General features: G+C 39.4%; 2 protein-coding genes across 5 annotated transcripts; both read right to left on the reverse strand.

The window, feature by feature from the left end:
• Positions 1-53: 53 nt before the first annotated feature.
• On the reverse strand, positions 54-9,023 carry hacl1 (2-hydroxyacyl-CoA lyase 1). 2 transcript variants are annotated; one of them, XM_086037963.1, is made up of 17 exons: positions 8,881-9,023; positions 7,978-8,082; positions 7,862-7,902; positions 7,709-7,789; positions 7,469-7,541; positions 7,320-7,397; positions 6,743-6,837; positions 6,554-6,666; positions 6,342-6,477; positions 5,290-5,395; positions 4,945-5,028; positions 4,741-4,842; positions 4,262-4,416; positions 3,629-3,787; positions 3,444-3,551; positions 3,116-3,302; positions 54-2,021 (listed from the first exon to the last, which is right to left on the reverse strand). In XM_086037963.1, exons 1-17 carry the CDS (start codon positions 8,929-8,931, stop codon positions 1,989-1,991), a joined length of 1,707 nt encoding a protein of 568 aa, XP_085894089.1. In that variant the 5' UTR covers positions 8,932-9,023; the 3' UTR covers positions 54-1,988. The 2 variants fall into 2 exon arrangements, with proteins under 2 accessions (XP_085894089.1, XP_085894091.1); XM_086037965.1 differs by lacking the exons at positions 7,862-7,902; positions 7,978-8,082.
• Positions 9,024-10,559: 1,536 nt separating this feature from the next.
• ubxn11 (UBX domain protein 11) lies at positions 10,560-15,978 on the reverse strand. Of its 3 annotated transcripts, XM_086038130.1 has the most exons (14): positions 15,821-15,978; positions 15,546-15,571; positions 15,380-15,472; positions 14,057-14,157; positions 13,935-13,986; positions 13,786-13,862; positions 13,639-13,723; positions 13,341-13,552; positions 12,669-12,746; positions 12,473-12,596; positions 12,292-12,395; positions 12,113-12,186; positions 10,781-10,930; positions 10,560-10,706 (listed from the first exon to the last, which is right to left on the reverse strand). In XM_086038130.1, the coding sequence occupies exons 1-14, from the start codon at positions 15,889-15,891 to the stop codon at positions 10,571-10,573; spliced, it is 1,383 nt and encodes a 460-aa protein (XP_085894256.1). In that variant the 5' UTR covers positions 15,892-15,978; the 3' UTR covers positions 10,560-10,570. The 3 variants fall into 3 exon arrangements, with proteins under 3 accessions (XP_085894256.1, XP_085894257.1, XP_085894258.1); XM_086038131.1 differs by lacking the exons at positions 15,380-15,472; positions 15,546-15,571 and having other exon boundaries at positions 15,821-15,956; XM_086038132.1 differs by lacking the exons at positions 15,380-15,472; positions 15,821-15,978 and having other exon boundaries at positions 15,546-15,763.
• Between the last annotated feature and the right edge of the window lie 11 nt (positions 15,979-15,989).

A 15,989-nucleotide genomic window follows, 5' to 3' on the forward strand; every position in this document is an offset into this window, starting at 1 on the left:
TGGAAAAAGACAAAAAATATATTTCAATAAAAGTGAAGGAACTGCAATCAATATGAATTCAGATATATTTATAAGAACTCATTTTGACATCAAAATAATGCAAGTATACAATACATATTTTTTTCTGTATTAGGATTCATGTGCATCTGTGAAAAGAAGGCATCACTTTTATCATTAGTACCGCTGTTCTGTTCGGGGCAGAAGGTTTGACAAGGCAATGCATGAAAACATTTTCAAAACATGAGCATATGTCATTACATACAATGCTTAATAAATGCCCCCAATGCAATGTTTGTGAGTGACACATCTGCCCTAGATTAAGCACAGTTGCAATTACCAACATTTTTCAACATTTCTGCAATGCTTTACACACCAGTAGCTAGAACTAGATGCTTTTAAAGCATTTTTTTAATTTTGAATTTAATGTTAAAATATAATTACAAACTTTTAAAATTACTTTTCAAATGAACTGATATGTGTCTTTGTCAAATATTCATTACTTATAGAAAATATACTTGGATCAGTTGATGGTTATGCTTGATTCATTTGTGACTTCACGGATTTGTTTCTAGTGAGGGTTGGACTCAGCCAAGGGTGCCCTGCGCCTTTGTCATTGATTCTGTTCATAATCTTTATGAACAGAATTTCTAGGTGCAGCTAAGGCATTGAGGGGGTCCAGTTTGGTGACCACAGGATTACGTCTCTGCTTTTTGCAGATGATGTGGTGCTGTTAGCTAAATAAGATGCAATCTTCAACTCTCACTGAGAGTCAGCACCTCCAAATCTAAGACCGTGGTCCTCAGTCGGAAAAGGGTGGAGTGCCCTCTCCAGGTCGGGGATTGAGATCCCGCCCCAAAAGGAGACGTTCAAGTATCTTGGAGTCTTGTTCATGAGTGAGGGATCAATGGAGTGGGAGATCGACAAGCCGATCGGTGCAGAGTCTGCAGCGTATCGGTCTGTTGTTGTGAAGAAGAGGCTGAGCCAAAAAGGTAAAGCTCTCGATTTATCGGTCGATCTACGTTTCTACCCTCGCCTACGGTCACGAGATGGGGTCTGAAAGAACAAGCTCCTGGATACAAGCAGCCGAAACAAGTTTCCTCAGCAGTGTCTGGGCTCTCCCTTAGAGATAGGGTGAGAAGCTCAGTCATCTGGAAGGGGCTCAGAGTCGAGCCGTTGCTGGAGACAGATGTGGTGCCTCGGGCACCTTGTTAGGATGCCTCCCTGGAGAGATGTTTGGGGCACATCCCACTGGGAGGAGGCCCCAGGGAAGAACCAGGACAAATTGGAGAGACGATGTCTCCCAGCTGGCTTGGGAACGCCTCGGGATTCCCCGGGAGAAGCTGGACAAAGTGGCAAAGGAAAGGGAAGTCTGGGCTTCCCTGCTTAAGCTGCTGCACCCGGCACCTGACCACAGATACGCGGACGAGAATGAATGGATGGATTTGTGACTTCAGGTAAGCCTAGAGAGCAGTCTCGAATTTGGGAATAAAAAGGTGAAGTTCATTTTAAATTCCTTACTCCTGATCAAAATGGTAAAATGCCGCACACTAAAACTGAAAGTCTGCACTTCCTAATGTTGGATGGTCCCTTCTCATGTTTACAACAGGCGTTATATTACGTTACTAGTTTGCACATTTGCAATGCATATATTGATGATTTTGCCCATGTAATGATGACATTACATTCAGATGAACACCATTTCATTCTGAATTAATGCATCATTCCATAATAAGGGCTCTAAATTATTCCAAGCAATTCAAAACAAACCATATTATCAAAAATGATATCATGAGCATGTATTAGCCAACTGACACTGATGTAGTGAAGTTCCACAAACAAAAACTAGCACATGTTGCTTGGCCGTCATGGAAAGTCCCCCCTCCAAACCCTCACAAAAAATATTAATAGAAAAACCTTCAGTCATTAAGGAATAATCACGTATGATGTTTCCAGTGGTTGTAATAATAATAATAAGATTCACTTTCCTTCTATAAGTTGGAACGGGTCAGCCAAGGGAACTCCTGGAAACACAGACAAAAAACCATAAGTTTGTTCCTAAATTATAGATGAAATTTGTAAGTATTTGTATTTATTTCTAAAAGACTGACAGCCAGGCATCCATCGTCAATCAAAAAGGAGGTCACAACCATGGAGCTTAGTGCCTCAATGGAACCTTCCATCACCTGAATGTATCTATGCCACCATGCACAGAGGGTTGCGTGGATACATTCAACATAAACACAGAGGGCCCCGCTTTCTAATTATAAGGGACCAGAAATAGAGGGGTCAAGTTGATGGGAGTTTGAGGGATGGTGAGTGGAAAGGAGCAGCTCCACAGTGCACCTGTGGAGTGGAAGGATTAGCGCTCAGGGACACATCGCAGTCAAATAAACACTGAGCCGCTTATTGGTCTTTAATAATCACCAAGTGGAATGCTGCTGATTTTAATTCCAACCGGCTTCGGAGTTGCAGCCCTTGTTTATGTGGGCCTGTTTAGTTGAACGCAAATTCAATTTTTTTTTGTTGTGTGAATGGCAACAGGTGAATACACAAGTTCATTGTACGTTCTACCATCTAGTGGACGAGCTTTTAATTGCTCTGCCTGTCACTTTACATTTCTGGCATAGATAGATGAACAAATATACAATATTTGAAGTAAATAAAATAATAGCTTTTAGGCCAATTCAGTGAAATTTCCTTGGTTGGTTGAAAACTACTGGATTAAACCAATGCTACTCTTAATACATAGCACATCAATGCAACTTCATTCACTCTATGGTTACGTTGAACGAATTGTCAAACTAGAAGGATTTGATGTGTCAAAAATGTCAACACTCAACTACAACAACTAGCAATGTAAGGTATTTTGTGTGCAGTGATTGGAATGGGAGATGGGCCGAAGAAAGTGCAATACTTCCTCCAACAGGACATATGTGGAATGGCAATCTAGACTAGCCTTCACCCTACCCTGCCTTTTTATTAAAAAAATGTACTTGTGTGTGTTCTGATGGTTACATCTCCTTCAAATCGTGCAGATCTTCATAATGTGTTGTGGTTATGTAGGCTATTTAGCGCCTAAGTCACAGATGTTCACCTATTTTCAGAGTTTGTGTACCTGTTGCTTTCTGTCTGAGGAAGGGTCAATGAGCACGTTGATAAGACTTGGCCTTTCCCAGTCACTCAAGCTGAGCTGCAAAGCGTTACGCAGTTCCTCCACCGTCCTCACCAAGAAACCACTTCCGCCAAATGCTGTCATCACCTGGTCATAGCGCGCCTCAGGCAGGAGGGTCACGGGGGGCGCTCTGATCATTTAAGGGCACAGACAAGGATGAGTGGGTGTGTATGTATATATATATATATATATATATATATATATATATATATATATATTTTTTTTTTTTTTTTTTTCTTTGACAAAATGTACACATTGATTTTTGTCTCACATTCTAGTCAGATCCCCCATTTTTGCCATTTCTTTCCACGTGTCAGGGTCCACTCCACTGTATATACCGTTGTTATTCACAATAATCACGACTATAGGCAGGCTATACCTGTTAAAAAAAAAAGAGGTTTACATATAGTTGCTACAGAAAATCTATAGCATTAGAAAGTGAGTAAAGTTGGTTACCTGCACATGGTTTCAACTTCCATGCCGGAAAAGCCAAAGGCACTGTCGCCTTCCACACAGACAATCCTTGCGCCCTTATTTTCACTCCTCTCCACAGCAGCTGCAGCAATAGCAAAACCAGGGCCCACCCCCATTGTTCCGAATGTACCCGCATCCAACCTAATGTTCATCAGGAATAACCACGACAGACGAAATAAGTTTGGACTAACACTTGTTAACTATGTAACTGCAGAATGACAACAGAAGGCAAATGACAGTTTTCTAGTGGCTGCACTCATGCACTCGCTAATCACTTCTCACTTTTTTTCTCTTTTTTTTATAAACAATATTAAAACCGGATATGAATGCCATCAATTCACAACCTGATTATTTTTTGTACGCTTTATACATAGTTATGAAGCAATGTACAGTTTATATTTCTTAATGACTCTCTGTACTTTGCACATATGTGTATAGAGCATATCCTAAATGTATATTTCTTTATAGTGTCATTCTTTGTTATATTACTGGTGGGACTTCACTTGCGTGTTTTGACATACTTGGCCATTAAAGAAAATTCAGATTTTGATCATGTCCAAAGGTCATTTCACGCAACTGCACAACAAAGCTTCCCTTAGATGAAGCACTGCTTGCCTGTGTCGAGGTAAGTAGTTATTCAGCATAGTGCGTCCAATGTCCATGGTGTTGGCGCCCTCGCTGACAATGATGCAGTCGTGTGGCAGCAGCTGTGAGATGTGGTGAAACACCGTGTAGTAGTTCATTGGTATCGTTGACTGGAGAGCGAGTGCCTGTAGAGAATGAGAGGAAGCACAGAAACCTTGCTCAGGAAAACATCCTCCAAATAAATGAGACAATATGTTTGAAGATGTGGTTAGTGCATCTGCCAGGCAAACATCTTGGGTTCAAATCTCAGCTCCTTTCAAAAAACAGGCTTGTTAGATTAGTCAGAGACTTAACAGTTTGTCAATGTGAGGAAGTTGTTTTTCCCCAAAATGCTACAATTCCATTTTTATTATGCTGAGAAAATTGTATGCTGTTTGTAAGGTGAACAGCAAGCCTGTTTTTTGTGAAGAAGATTACTTTGTTTTTCTTTTTAAATGGGCAAAACTCACATTTGATATTTTTGCATTACTGGCCATTTTCTCCTTTAGGGTGCTCCACCATTCTGTGTCAGGAGGATACTTCCAGTCATCTTTAACAAGACACTCGCGCAACTGAAGGAGACAGGATCATAATACTTGACAAAAATATCCAAACTGTTCTTTTGGCGCCTAATATCAGTGAATCACTTAGGTGTGCGTTTGAGCGTTATGCACCTGATTGACGACCACATTGATGTCCCCCAGAAGAGCAACAGCAGGCCTCACATTGTTTCCCATCTCTTCAGCGCAAAGGTCAACCTGCACATACAACACAGTGCGGCCGGCAAAGTAACCATACAGCCTTGAAATGCACTACAAGGCAGGCCATGATTCCTATATTTCTCCCCCGGACATTTGTGGCTGCGATAATAAACAACCAAAACTAATAGTACACCTTGAAATTAAATGTGGATTCTCTTAGGACCCAGCACCACATTTTCAAAATGCAATTTAGTATTGTACAATAAAAATAAGGAAAATAGACAGAACGTGCACAGCATTATTTTGGTTATTACCAACCTGGATGATCTTGACATTTGGGTCAAATCTAGGCGGCAGACCAAAATGGAGGATCCAGTTGAGTCGGGCTCCAAGGAGAAGCACAACATCAGTCTGGAGTAGAGCTCTGCATTTCAACCGGTTTGATTTGGGTTGGGACAGGAAGATGATAGCAAACAAAACCCAATCATTTATTCGCATTTGTATATAATTTAAATTTTCAGAATATACGTGTGTTCAATAAATCCAAACGATGCACTGTAATAACATATCCCAAAATGGTACCACAAATATTTGTACATCTTATTTGCTATGTCCCTTATCAGAAATTTCTTTTATAGATATGGCTTAATTATTTACAGGAAAGATTCAAACAAGGTGCTGTAAACATTGCTCATACATGCTCCATGGTCATATATTGGTCCATATCAACACAATAGCATCACACAGTGGATGTTAAGCTAACAGCACATCCCAAAGATACTCTACTAGAAGATATGATGAGTTATTATGAAAAAGATGGTGCATTCTGGTCATAAAGGGACTGAAAGGATCAGGAACGATATTCAAGTACACATTAATTTTCATAGAGTACATTTTACTCTAAAAAGACTATATCTGGTCCCAGTTTAAACAGAGTAAAATGTACACTTTGAAGAGAATAATATTCAGAGTAAATTTTACACAGAAAAACATTTGGAGAGTTATTTACTTGAAAAGAACCATTAAAGTTTTTTCACTTATAAATTTGAAGTGAATTTTACTCGGAGAGTTTTTGAGTCAATTTTACTTGCATTGCATTAGTTTATTTAAAGAAAAAAAAATCACAAGGGTTGAGGAACGTACCAACAACCTTCAGGTTAGGAAACGGCCACTCTACCACATGAGCCATGTCTCACCTATTGTGAGCTAGTAAATTGGTGGTGTTGGGATAGCTTGAAGAATTATTTTGGTTGAAGGGAATTGACAGAGGATTAGGATGAAAACAATTTGTACATTTTACATGATGACTCTGAATAGATAATCGCCACAGTATTGAAGTAACTGCTCTGAAAGGTATTATTGGGGACTACCTTGAGCGCGCAGCCGCCACACATTTGGGGTGATCATCAGGCAGCACTCCCTTCCCCATGGGGGTCGGAAGGAATGGCAGTTGGCTCAATTCCACAAAGTCCCTCAGGGCGGATTCCGCTCGACCATAGGCTGCACCTGTGGGCCACATCCAGGAAATGGAGGATCTCCTAGTAAGACATAAAGCACTTAGTTTAATGTTAGTTTATGTTACCTTTGCCAATTATGATCAAAGGCCTCTTAGCAGATTTCAACACAGTGATCGCCTCCAACACGGCATCATGGTCGGCCAGGCAAACGGGAGGAGGCGGACAACAGGGGACAACTCTGCAGGAGGAACACATTAAGTTGGAAGCCGAAATGCTGTGTCTAGCATCAGACAAACAAGAGCAATATGACAAACCTGACTTTGCTTCGGTCCACTTTGGCATTCACCATATCCCCTGCAATATCCACATAACAAGCGCCTGGACGTCCATACATGCTTGTGCGAACAGCCTGTGTACAGCCCAAAAAAAGGAATGTATTCGTATGAGTGCTCCCCGGCATATTCACAATTTATGATTTGTGGATTCACTTATTCACAGACTTTTGGGGGGAGAACCTATCTTGTGGTATATGCTGAAAAACCCATCTACAGTATTTGCTGTTTTTGTGATCAAGTGCCATTTTGTGCCATCTTGATGCCCCAAAAAATATGGTGAAGTGAGCTGAGGAGTTGATTTTAAAACAAAAAGTAGTGATTTGCACCCTTGTTGTGGGCTCTATAGGCAATTTTAGACCTTACTAAAGGGCCATCAATTGATCGCAGATTTTTTGCTATTTGTCTCTGCTTGCTGCTTTGTCTCTATCCCCTACAATAATGGGAGAAAAGTGTACTATTAGCAAACTACTAAAACGTTTGCTCAATTCTTTTCAACATCAATTTAAGATAATCAAATAAAGTGAGGGAAACATCCATGACAATGTTGGTGTGTTACCTTCTCAATCACAGAAGGGATGGCTTCAAGACTGCTTGTCCTTGCAGAGAATTTGCTATACAAGCGACATGCTTCCACCTAAAAAAAAGTAAAGAATTCAAGCAGAAGCAAATATACACTGTATAAATGCTCATCAACATTTTTATTACCTGCGGAAACTCTTGAAAGGCCCCTGCTGTCTCTTGGCTTCTATCTGACGATCCCCCGATAACAACCACCGGCCTCCATGTGAGAAAGCAAAATTGATTTCAGAATGCTCCTTCACAATGTACAGAGTTCCCCCGCTTCTTTTTGATTAGCGACACGCAAATCCAATTCACGGCAGAGTTCGTCTCGTATTGGCTATTCGCAGGGATTACTGATAGACATTTTTTTTTTTTAATTCATACCAGCAGTTCATGTTGGAGTTGGCCATTCCGCCCAGAGCGTGAATGAGTCCAGGTCCTGACACCACCAGGCAGGCACCAGGTCTGGGTGAAGAGAACCGTCCAGAATCAAACTGACTCAACAGTTGCTTTTTTATTCGGATGGCAATGTCTTACCTCCCAGTGAGGTAGCCAACGGCAGATGCTGCATAACAGGCCTAATGTATGGAAGATTGGATCAAACACAATACTTCATAGAAACTGAGCAGAATATATACTACAATGTATCTTACCGCTTGTTCATTGCGCATTCCAATGTATTTGATGCCTGCAGCTTGAGCAGCCATGGCTACTTCAATGACAGGAAAACCGACAATCCCAAACATGTATACCACTTTCTGTAGGGACATTTATACGCATATTAAGAAAATCTGTTTTTGGAAATCTGAAGATTACTTGCAGGGTCATAACCAGTACAACATTTTAACACTGTCCCATAGGCAAATATGTAATATATTGTTTTCTTCCCTTGGGACATATAGGTAATTTATTTTATTGTGTTGACTTAATATACGATTTGGAGTTCAACCAAAATTGTTTTCATCGTCTTTATTTTCTAACCATCAGTATGCAAATCCAATAACACCAGTCCACTCCAAAATCCTTTCTTTGGATTTGTGTGTCTCCCTGTTCCCTTTCCATTATATCTGTCAGGCGTCATTAACAAGTGAGTTGTTTTTTCTTTATTTAAATTTTAGTTCATTTTATTGTACTGTGCTTAACATGAATGGACTCTCTTCCAAAAGTTGAAACGTTACTTAAAAATAATCCAGTACAGTTAAGACATGTGAATACATTTTTGAACCTGTAACAACTCGGTTGACTTTTCAAGAGTTCGTATTTCTAATGTTTGGACAAAATAGCTGTGTCTGCGATTACTGGATACTGCACGAACTCACAAGCTGCAGTTAGTGAACTTTGACCCGCATATAAACAAAAAACTTGGTCTTTCACTTGTATAGCGCTTTTCCACATATTAAGGCACTCAAAGCGCATCATACTGAGTTCAGATGTGCGTAAAACAAATGAGTTATAAATGAACAAATTCCATTTTTCAGAATGTGAGTGGAAATTACACAGTTGTTAAACTATCTAAGTGACGGTGGATACCCAAATTGTTGTTGCATTCCACTGACCTGATTTACAAGAGACTCAGCAATGAGCTGAGCTCCTGTCACTTCTTCCATGGTTGTCCTGAAACCAAAACCTCTTCCAAATGTTCGAAGTGTAATCGTTATGTCCCAGCTAGTCGCAATGGGACTATCTGCAAAACGACGTCTGCCGTTTTAATAACTTCCGGGTTTTGAGCCAATGGGGTGAGACGCAGTTTACGTCATTGGCACTATGGAAGAGCGCATTCGACAGCACACGAAAATAAAATCTCCACGTGGGTATTTTTTCTGGAAGGCTCAATTTTTAAATATTAATTGGAGTAAGGCGTGGCTTGTTCCTTTTAAATTCTTCATAAAGAAAATCAGGTTACATTTAAAAATACTGCACAATATACCCAACTAAGTAACAGATGTTCCTCGATTCTTGATAATGATAACAAGTTGTGCTCATTTTGTAAAACTGAACCTGAAAGTGTGATTCATTTATTATTTGACTACTACGTTAATGCTCCATTTTGGAAATAACTTGGGAACTATACTGTATGTTGTGAAAAACAAAATACAAAATTACGTTTGATGGTTAAAAAAATAAGAAAAAAACCATCACTCTCATTGAATCAAAAGATTCAAAAAACTGTAGTACTGTTCATTTTTATATTTTGTTGAAGTTTCACATCCATAAATATAAGTTTATAACATCAACTCCTTTATTCATTTTTTTTTATTTAAATTGATACTTCGGTCTCTTGATATAATAACAAATTAGAAATGTAGATAACTTATATTCATTCAGAAATATTTAACAGGGAAGTCTTAAGGATTTTTCTTGTTTTACAATGTTAATTATATATCTATATATATATATATATATATATATATATATATATATATATATATAGATATATAGATAGAGTATATATTGTATTGTCTTGTATTTTACATTTGGCACTTTTCATTGTAATACTAAGAACTATGTTAAAGTATATGGGTGACATGTAAACTGCAATGATTGAAATTTGTACTCTGTCTTCATTGTCAAATAACAAAACATTGACAAGACACGTTCAGAAACAGTTTGAATGGTATTTTTCCAAATGTTTCAGTTTTCATCAAATGGTTTAGTACGATCATATTAGCATTGCATGTTTTTTTAAATTTCATTAAACACACAACAAATAACCATGTGTTTAAATTAAAACATTCACACAGAATGCCAGACCCATTCCTTTGCATTTCCTAAAGTTCAGTGGCTATAAAAAAAAAAATTGTCCAGCCATCAATTTTTTTCAGACTACTTATCCCATTCAGGGTAACAGGAAGCTTGAATCTATCCCACCTACCTCTGGACAAAAAGTGAACAACTGGTGGTCAGTCAATCACAGGGCTCATCAACAGCCATTCAAACTCACATTAACACCATCACTGAGTGGGAATTGAACCCACGCTGTCAGGCGCATAAATCACTATACCATCAGTGACTAATCAACAATTCCATTCAATTAATTCACCTGTGTATGCATTTAACAAAAGCTGAAACAATGACTCATTAACGATGGCCTGAATTTTCCAGCCTTGAACCTTTTGGAACACTTAGAAGAGTTGCCGCAGTCATGAAAGTTAGAAATCTTAGATTCTGCCGAGTGATAGCTTGACTGCAATGGGAGAGCCACTCTTATGAAAAAATTACAATAGTCGTGTTATTTAGATTGATGATTTATTTGTTTTTCTTTCCTCGCAGAAGAAGAGTAACATTGGTCGTGAGCCCACACGAGCCAAGCGTTTGGCAGTCGTCCTGGTAGTGACACTGAGGGTATGCACTGATGATGTCATAGCCAGTCAGGTTATCCCCCCTGTAAAGGAATCAACAGCAGCAAACATGAGCTGTCTTGATGATTGCAACATACTGTACATGATGTAAGCTCACCTATGTGTGTCCAGGTGCTGCCTTAGGTGGCCCACGGTTTCAGAGAGGCACATTTTCAGCACGTAAGTGTGATCGCCGTCCTCTGACTTGACCTTAAGTGTGACGACGTTGCGTGCAGACGAAGGCCGGTCAGAGGTGATTGTCTGCATGCTTGAAAGAGTGACAAGATGTGACCTACGATAATTGCACACTCTGTACAACTGTCATCAACATCCTACTGCTGAAAATGCACAGAAGGCATTTAAAAATATGGCATATACTTAAATACTGTATATTCTATTAGCCATCTCAGTCTATATGCAGTGTAGTTGAAAATAAAGTGGTGCCATGAGATAGGAGTTTAGTTCTCTGTGACCGTGCTCATAACTCAAACACATTCGAAACGCATTGACCCTTTACCCATTGAAATGAATGGAAATGCCATTAATCTGTTTCAGCCTCCCCCAACAAAAAACAACCAAAACATTGTGCTTTTTTTTTTAAATCGAAAAAATTACTCTGTACAATATTGCACTTTACTTATAAAAACATACAGTATTGACATACTGAAATATAATGTCATGAATTAAAGGATTTTGCACAAATTTTTGCATCAGTTCAATGGACATTGTGCTGCTTCTTCTGGTGTGTGTACCTTGGCCACCTGGGGGCAGTATAAGCTCAGTGTTCAAATATCCTTTGTTTAAAGGTGGAGTTTGCAGTTATATATGAACACACTTTTGGTCATATATGTTAAAAGAATATTATTCAAATTATTTTGGGGGGGGTTAATCACTCTCTGGCACCATTTTATGACTCTAATGTAACTTTTTGTTATTTCTTAACTTATAATGGTGTGAATAAATCTAACAAATCAGAGACTGTAGAGAAAAAAAAATGTGACAGGGATGTGGAAATTAGTTATGTAACTATTTATTTTATGTTTCGTTTGACAATAAAATTCAACTGGGAGTGGCAATAAACCGCTTGAATTTTTGAAGAATTATTCACAATCTGCCAAATTGCTGCTTCAGTTGAGTTTCCTGCCATCATACAGCACTCATATCTAAAAAAAAATAATTTGCATGCGAAAAAAAAAAAAGAATTCAGCCGAACGTGTGTCTCGAAAAACTCCTCAGTTGGGTCGATTGTATCAGGGGCACCACTTGATGTTATCTTGACATTATGTTGGAGATTTTTTTTTTTACCACAGCAGAGGACTGTGCTCTACTGACTGCCATTCTATCTATGCAAGGACTGAGTTTTTTTCTTTTTACACAACTTTAGTAGTAGATCACATTATATTGCAGGTTTGTCAAAAGAGTTACCCATAATCGTTAACCTTGTGAGTACCTGTCCTTCAATGCTTGCAGTGCTGGTGTATCGACAATGATCGCTGAGCAGCTGTTGTGTGTGTCAGACGAGCCCTAGGGAAAAGATGAGCCGGAATATGGAATTTCTGTATGATCAGCACAGTCACATGAGTGATCACCTGTGCATAGGCCCATTTCTTGGAATGAGGTTGTTCAAACCTGCAAGGATGTCCGCCGAGAGCCTCCGAGGTTAATCACTCGACCCGCCTTCACCACCACTTTTGGTAGCCTGTTCAGGAATTGATTTGTGCGTAATGGTTTAGCTGTGGATCAAACAAACACATGATTGGTTTATTAAAGAATTTCAAAACAAGTGACATTAGAGGAGAGCAGGGCCAACCAGGAAACTGCGAGCTGACTCTGACTGACAATTCCTCTTTTTTCTCTCGCACAGTCTGTCCTCGACCAGGAAATTTATTGCATGGTTCTCTGAGAACAAATTCCTCATTTCGTCTGTCATGGACCTTTGCGAGACAAAACGGGGAGTTTTGCATTTATGTGTTAATGTGGAGTGACGCGGAGCGATAGGAACACACCTCAAAAGGCACACCATCTGGAAACCTGCCTTGAAGTTCAGATGGGAAATAGCCCTCCATCAGATCCTGCATGCATTGCTGCAAGGACAACCAAACATCGTAAATCAATTTTTTTATTTTTTTTCGGAAATGTAAAGTGATTAGTTGTGTCTGATGGGGCCAAAATCAATACTAGAACGTCTGAAAGGAATGTGGGTCTTGTTTTGTTCACAACGCACATGCTGTTCAAAAAATGTATGAAAAAGATTAATATTGCGTTCGTGGAATATGAGTTAAGCAGCAAAATCCATACGTTTTTAACCATCTCAGGGGGCGGCCATTTTGCCACTTCTGTCGACTGAAAATGACATCACAGTTGTTCAGAGCGACCAATCACATCTTAACTGTTTTCTGAATCCGAACCATGATTGGTTGTTACCTGAGCAACTGTGATATCATTTTCAGTTGACAGCAAGTGGCAAAATGGCCGCCCCTTGAGACAGACAAAAACAGATGGGCTTCCCTCTTTAAAGTACACATACTTTTTGGGACATTTTTGTTTGGTAGTGTGCCGCGAAATTGTCATAATGTAAAATGTGTGCCTTGGCCCAATAAAAGGTTGGGGACACACTTCTCTAGACAAGCACCAACCTCAAGCATTATAGTAGTACTATGTTGTTTTAACAAGCTAACCTGGGTGCTGTTCTCCCGGTAGGAGCGGAAAGGTCCGTTGAACATGACAATGCCATTGCTGTAGAGCTTGAGTTGCACGGGATCGTTACGTGCCAACTGCGCCCCTGTGGGTGTGGATCGTACGAATGATTCCCCTGCGAGAATGTTCAGCTCCTTAATCGTCTGTATGACGAGGTCAAAGTCTATATTGAAATCCCGGACCACAGAGGTGTCTGCAAGGAGGTAGTATACCTTGCATGTTAGCAGCCTGTTTAGTTCAAAAGTAGATAAGTTTTGTTCAAAAATAGATAGTTTGTACCTGTGACTGACATGTTTGTTTGCTGTGCTGCATTACTGAGCTTCCTGTCTCCCACCCAGATCAAACCATAGTCATTCAGGAAGCTCTATAGACAGTAACAGACAAATTACCGAATGAATCACTTCGAAAGGTTTTGATCAAACTCACCTCCATGTCATCCACTTGGTGCTGTAGTTGTTCACACCTTCTTTCAAGATGACTGCAACTCTCAACATGGCCACGCGCTACAATTACATATCAGCCACACATATTGAGCAAGCGCAGGAGATTCATTTCATAAAGGTTTGAGCGATTACCTGAGTCATCCTGAGCTTTCAGTTTCTCCCTCAAAACCAAAATAACATTGTCCTTCCAAAGAATAAAGAGATTGTGTTGTGAGTGAGGGTTTATGTCCTTCATAACAAGCGAGAGCGTTCACCTTGCGCGCCATCTCCTCTTTTTGGCCTGTGACCTTCCTCTCAAGTACGGTCAGTCGCTGCATCATGGAGGACATCAGCTCAAAGTCACTTGGCGCAGCACCTGAGTTTTCGCAGGATAAGTTGGGGTGGGGAACCTTTTTCAGGAAGTCATCTGAAGGCCTCTGAATGCTAATCACTTGATCACCGTGCTGACCCTCAAATAAATGTTTATTGTATTAGCACTTACGAGTTAAATGTTTGTGTCCTGTGGGACATATGTTGTACAGTGTAATATACTGTACATTAGCTTAAATTCTTTGGAATTTAGAGATTTTTCAGTTGTCTGAACTTGAGTTTGAAAGGATTGGAGACGATGCTTTTGACAGCTCAATTCAACTCCTATTTACTTTTCTTGAGCACATATTCTATCATTGCTTCTTAATATGTAACCTACTGTACACTCATATTGAATAAGAATAAGCAAAAGTGTCTTATCTACTTTACCCACTTGATCCCTCTAAAAGAAACTGTAATACTGTAATTAAAAAAAAACCATAACAAGTAAATCCCCCTTCCTAAATCACCGGTATGTGAAATGAACTCAGCGCTGCCCTCCATTATCCAACATCTACACACGATACAATACTCTTCAGTGTGCCGTTTCCACACTCGTCGGCCACAACGTTAGCTACACTTGCACCAGCTTTTACAAAACTGCATTAAAAATGATGGCTTTACACAAGCTCCGTTTTATTGACTCTCGGAAAAGCAAAACATTTGACATTTGGAAATGTTTATTATTGTAATCGCAATTTGAAATGGTGTAGAAAAGGGTGTCATTTTTTGTCACAGGCCACATCGTAGTATGGTTTCCTTCGGGAGGCCGTTATGACTGTGAAACCAAATAAATGTATGATCACCTCATATTACCGTACATATTCATTTGAAAATTATGATTATATAGTTTTTAAATCAGATGCTAGTAAAAACTGCTCCAATATTATTTCATTTATCTTGAAAGTGGGGTTAGTAACAAAAAATGCTTTCAATAGCGCAATGTTTTCAAAAGTTAAGAAAATTTGCTATGCTGCTATTGTACCAAGAAATGTGAAGTCGATGCACATAATTTGCTTTCACAGGACACAAAATTATGTGGCGGGCCAGATCTGCCCCGTAGGCCTTGTGTTTTACACCTGTGTAGTGTAGAACTTCCTACTCTACAGCATGCTTAGTGATGTTTCTGACTAAAACTGTGTTTATCTAATTAAAATAAGCATTATATTACTGTATTTACAAATACAGTTTTTGTACTGAAGCTCATAAGATTGTATACGCGTCTTTACCTCGATTAGATGCTTTAAACTTGAACAATTTAGCATCACAGCGTAGAGTAGGACTGTCCACAGGAGCACTTGGATCATTCAGGACCTGAGATTCTAATTTAAAGTGGGTGGAGGTCCATAAAGATCTGATACATTTTGTTATTGTTGGATGTGAGCTGCAGCTTACCTGTCGACAGATTCTCCCTTTTGCCCCTGTAGGCCAGAATATGTGTAAATGTATCCAGTATTTTTAATGTAGGATTTGACCCAGATTTACTGTGAACACATTTATTAAATACAAAAAAACGAATATTATAAAAAATTAGGAGAATAACAATGTTGAACGGTGTTCTTGTTGAAAGTGCTGTGAAAGAGCTATGTCACGTGACATCTTTCTCCGGAAGTCTCCTGAACGTATTATAGTATAAATATTTTAGTCAGCTGTATCTTATTACTGCTTACCGTCTTGTATTTTCCTCACACAGGAGCGGGATGCGCCTCGTTTTCTTTAGCAACGACAATGGTGAACTCATGATTGGACTGGAGCGTGAGGCTTTCTTGTCCTTGAAGCTTGTTTTTAATGTTTATAGTCTGTTGCTATTGGCAACATACGAGCCTGCGCGCGAGCTAA

This window comes from Filicampus tigris, chromosome 8 (assembly GCF_054856515.1).
Source record: "Filicampus tigris isolate MCC_2025a chromosome 8, RoL_Ftig_1.0, whole genome shotgun sequence".
In the NCBI taxonomy this organism is placed as follows: domain Eukaryota; kingdom Metazoa; phylum Chordata; class Actinopteri; order Syngnathiformes; family Syngnathidae; genus Filicampus; species Filicampus tigris.

Excerpts from the sequence above, each read along its gene's own strand:
- hacl1 (XM_086037963.1), bottom strand. The coding sequence starts at position 8,931 with ATGGAAGAAGTGACAGGAGCTCAGCTCATTGCTGAGTCTCTTGTAAAT. Across the intron at positions 6,838-7,319 it reads TCCCTTCTGTGATTGAGAAG|GCTGTTCGCACAAGCATGTA; the intron begins GTAACACACCAA and ends GGCTGTACACAG. Across the intron at positions 6,667-6,742 it reads GTGGACCGAAGCAAAGTCAG|AGTTGTCCCCTGTTGTCCGC; the intron begins GTTTGTCATATT and ends TTCCTCCTGCAG.
- ubxn11 (XM_086038130.1), bottom strand. The coding sequence starts at position 15,891 with ATGAGTTCACCATTGTCGTTGCTAAAGAAAACGAGGCGCATCCCGCTC. Across the intron at positions 15,572-15,820 it reads TGTGAGGAAAATACAAGACG|GGGCAAAAGGGAGAATCTGT; the intron begins GTAAGCAGTAAT and ends TCTGGCCTACAG. Across the intron at positions 13,553-13,638 it reads AACAAACATGTCAGTCACAG|ACACCTCTGTGGTCCGGGAT; the intron begins GTACAAACTATC and ends ACCTCCTTGCAG.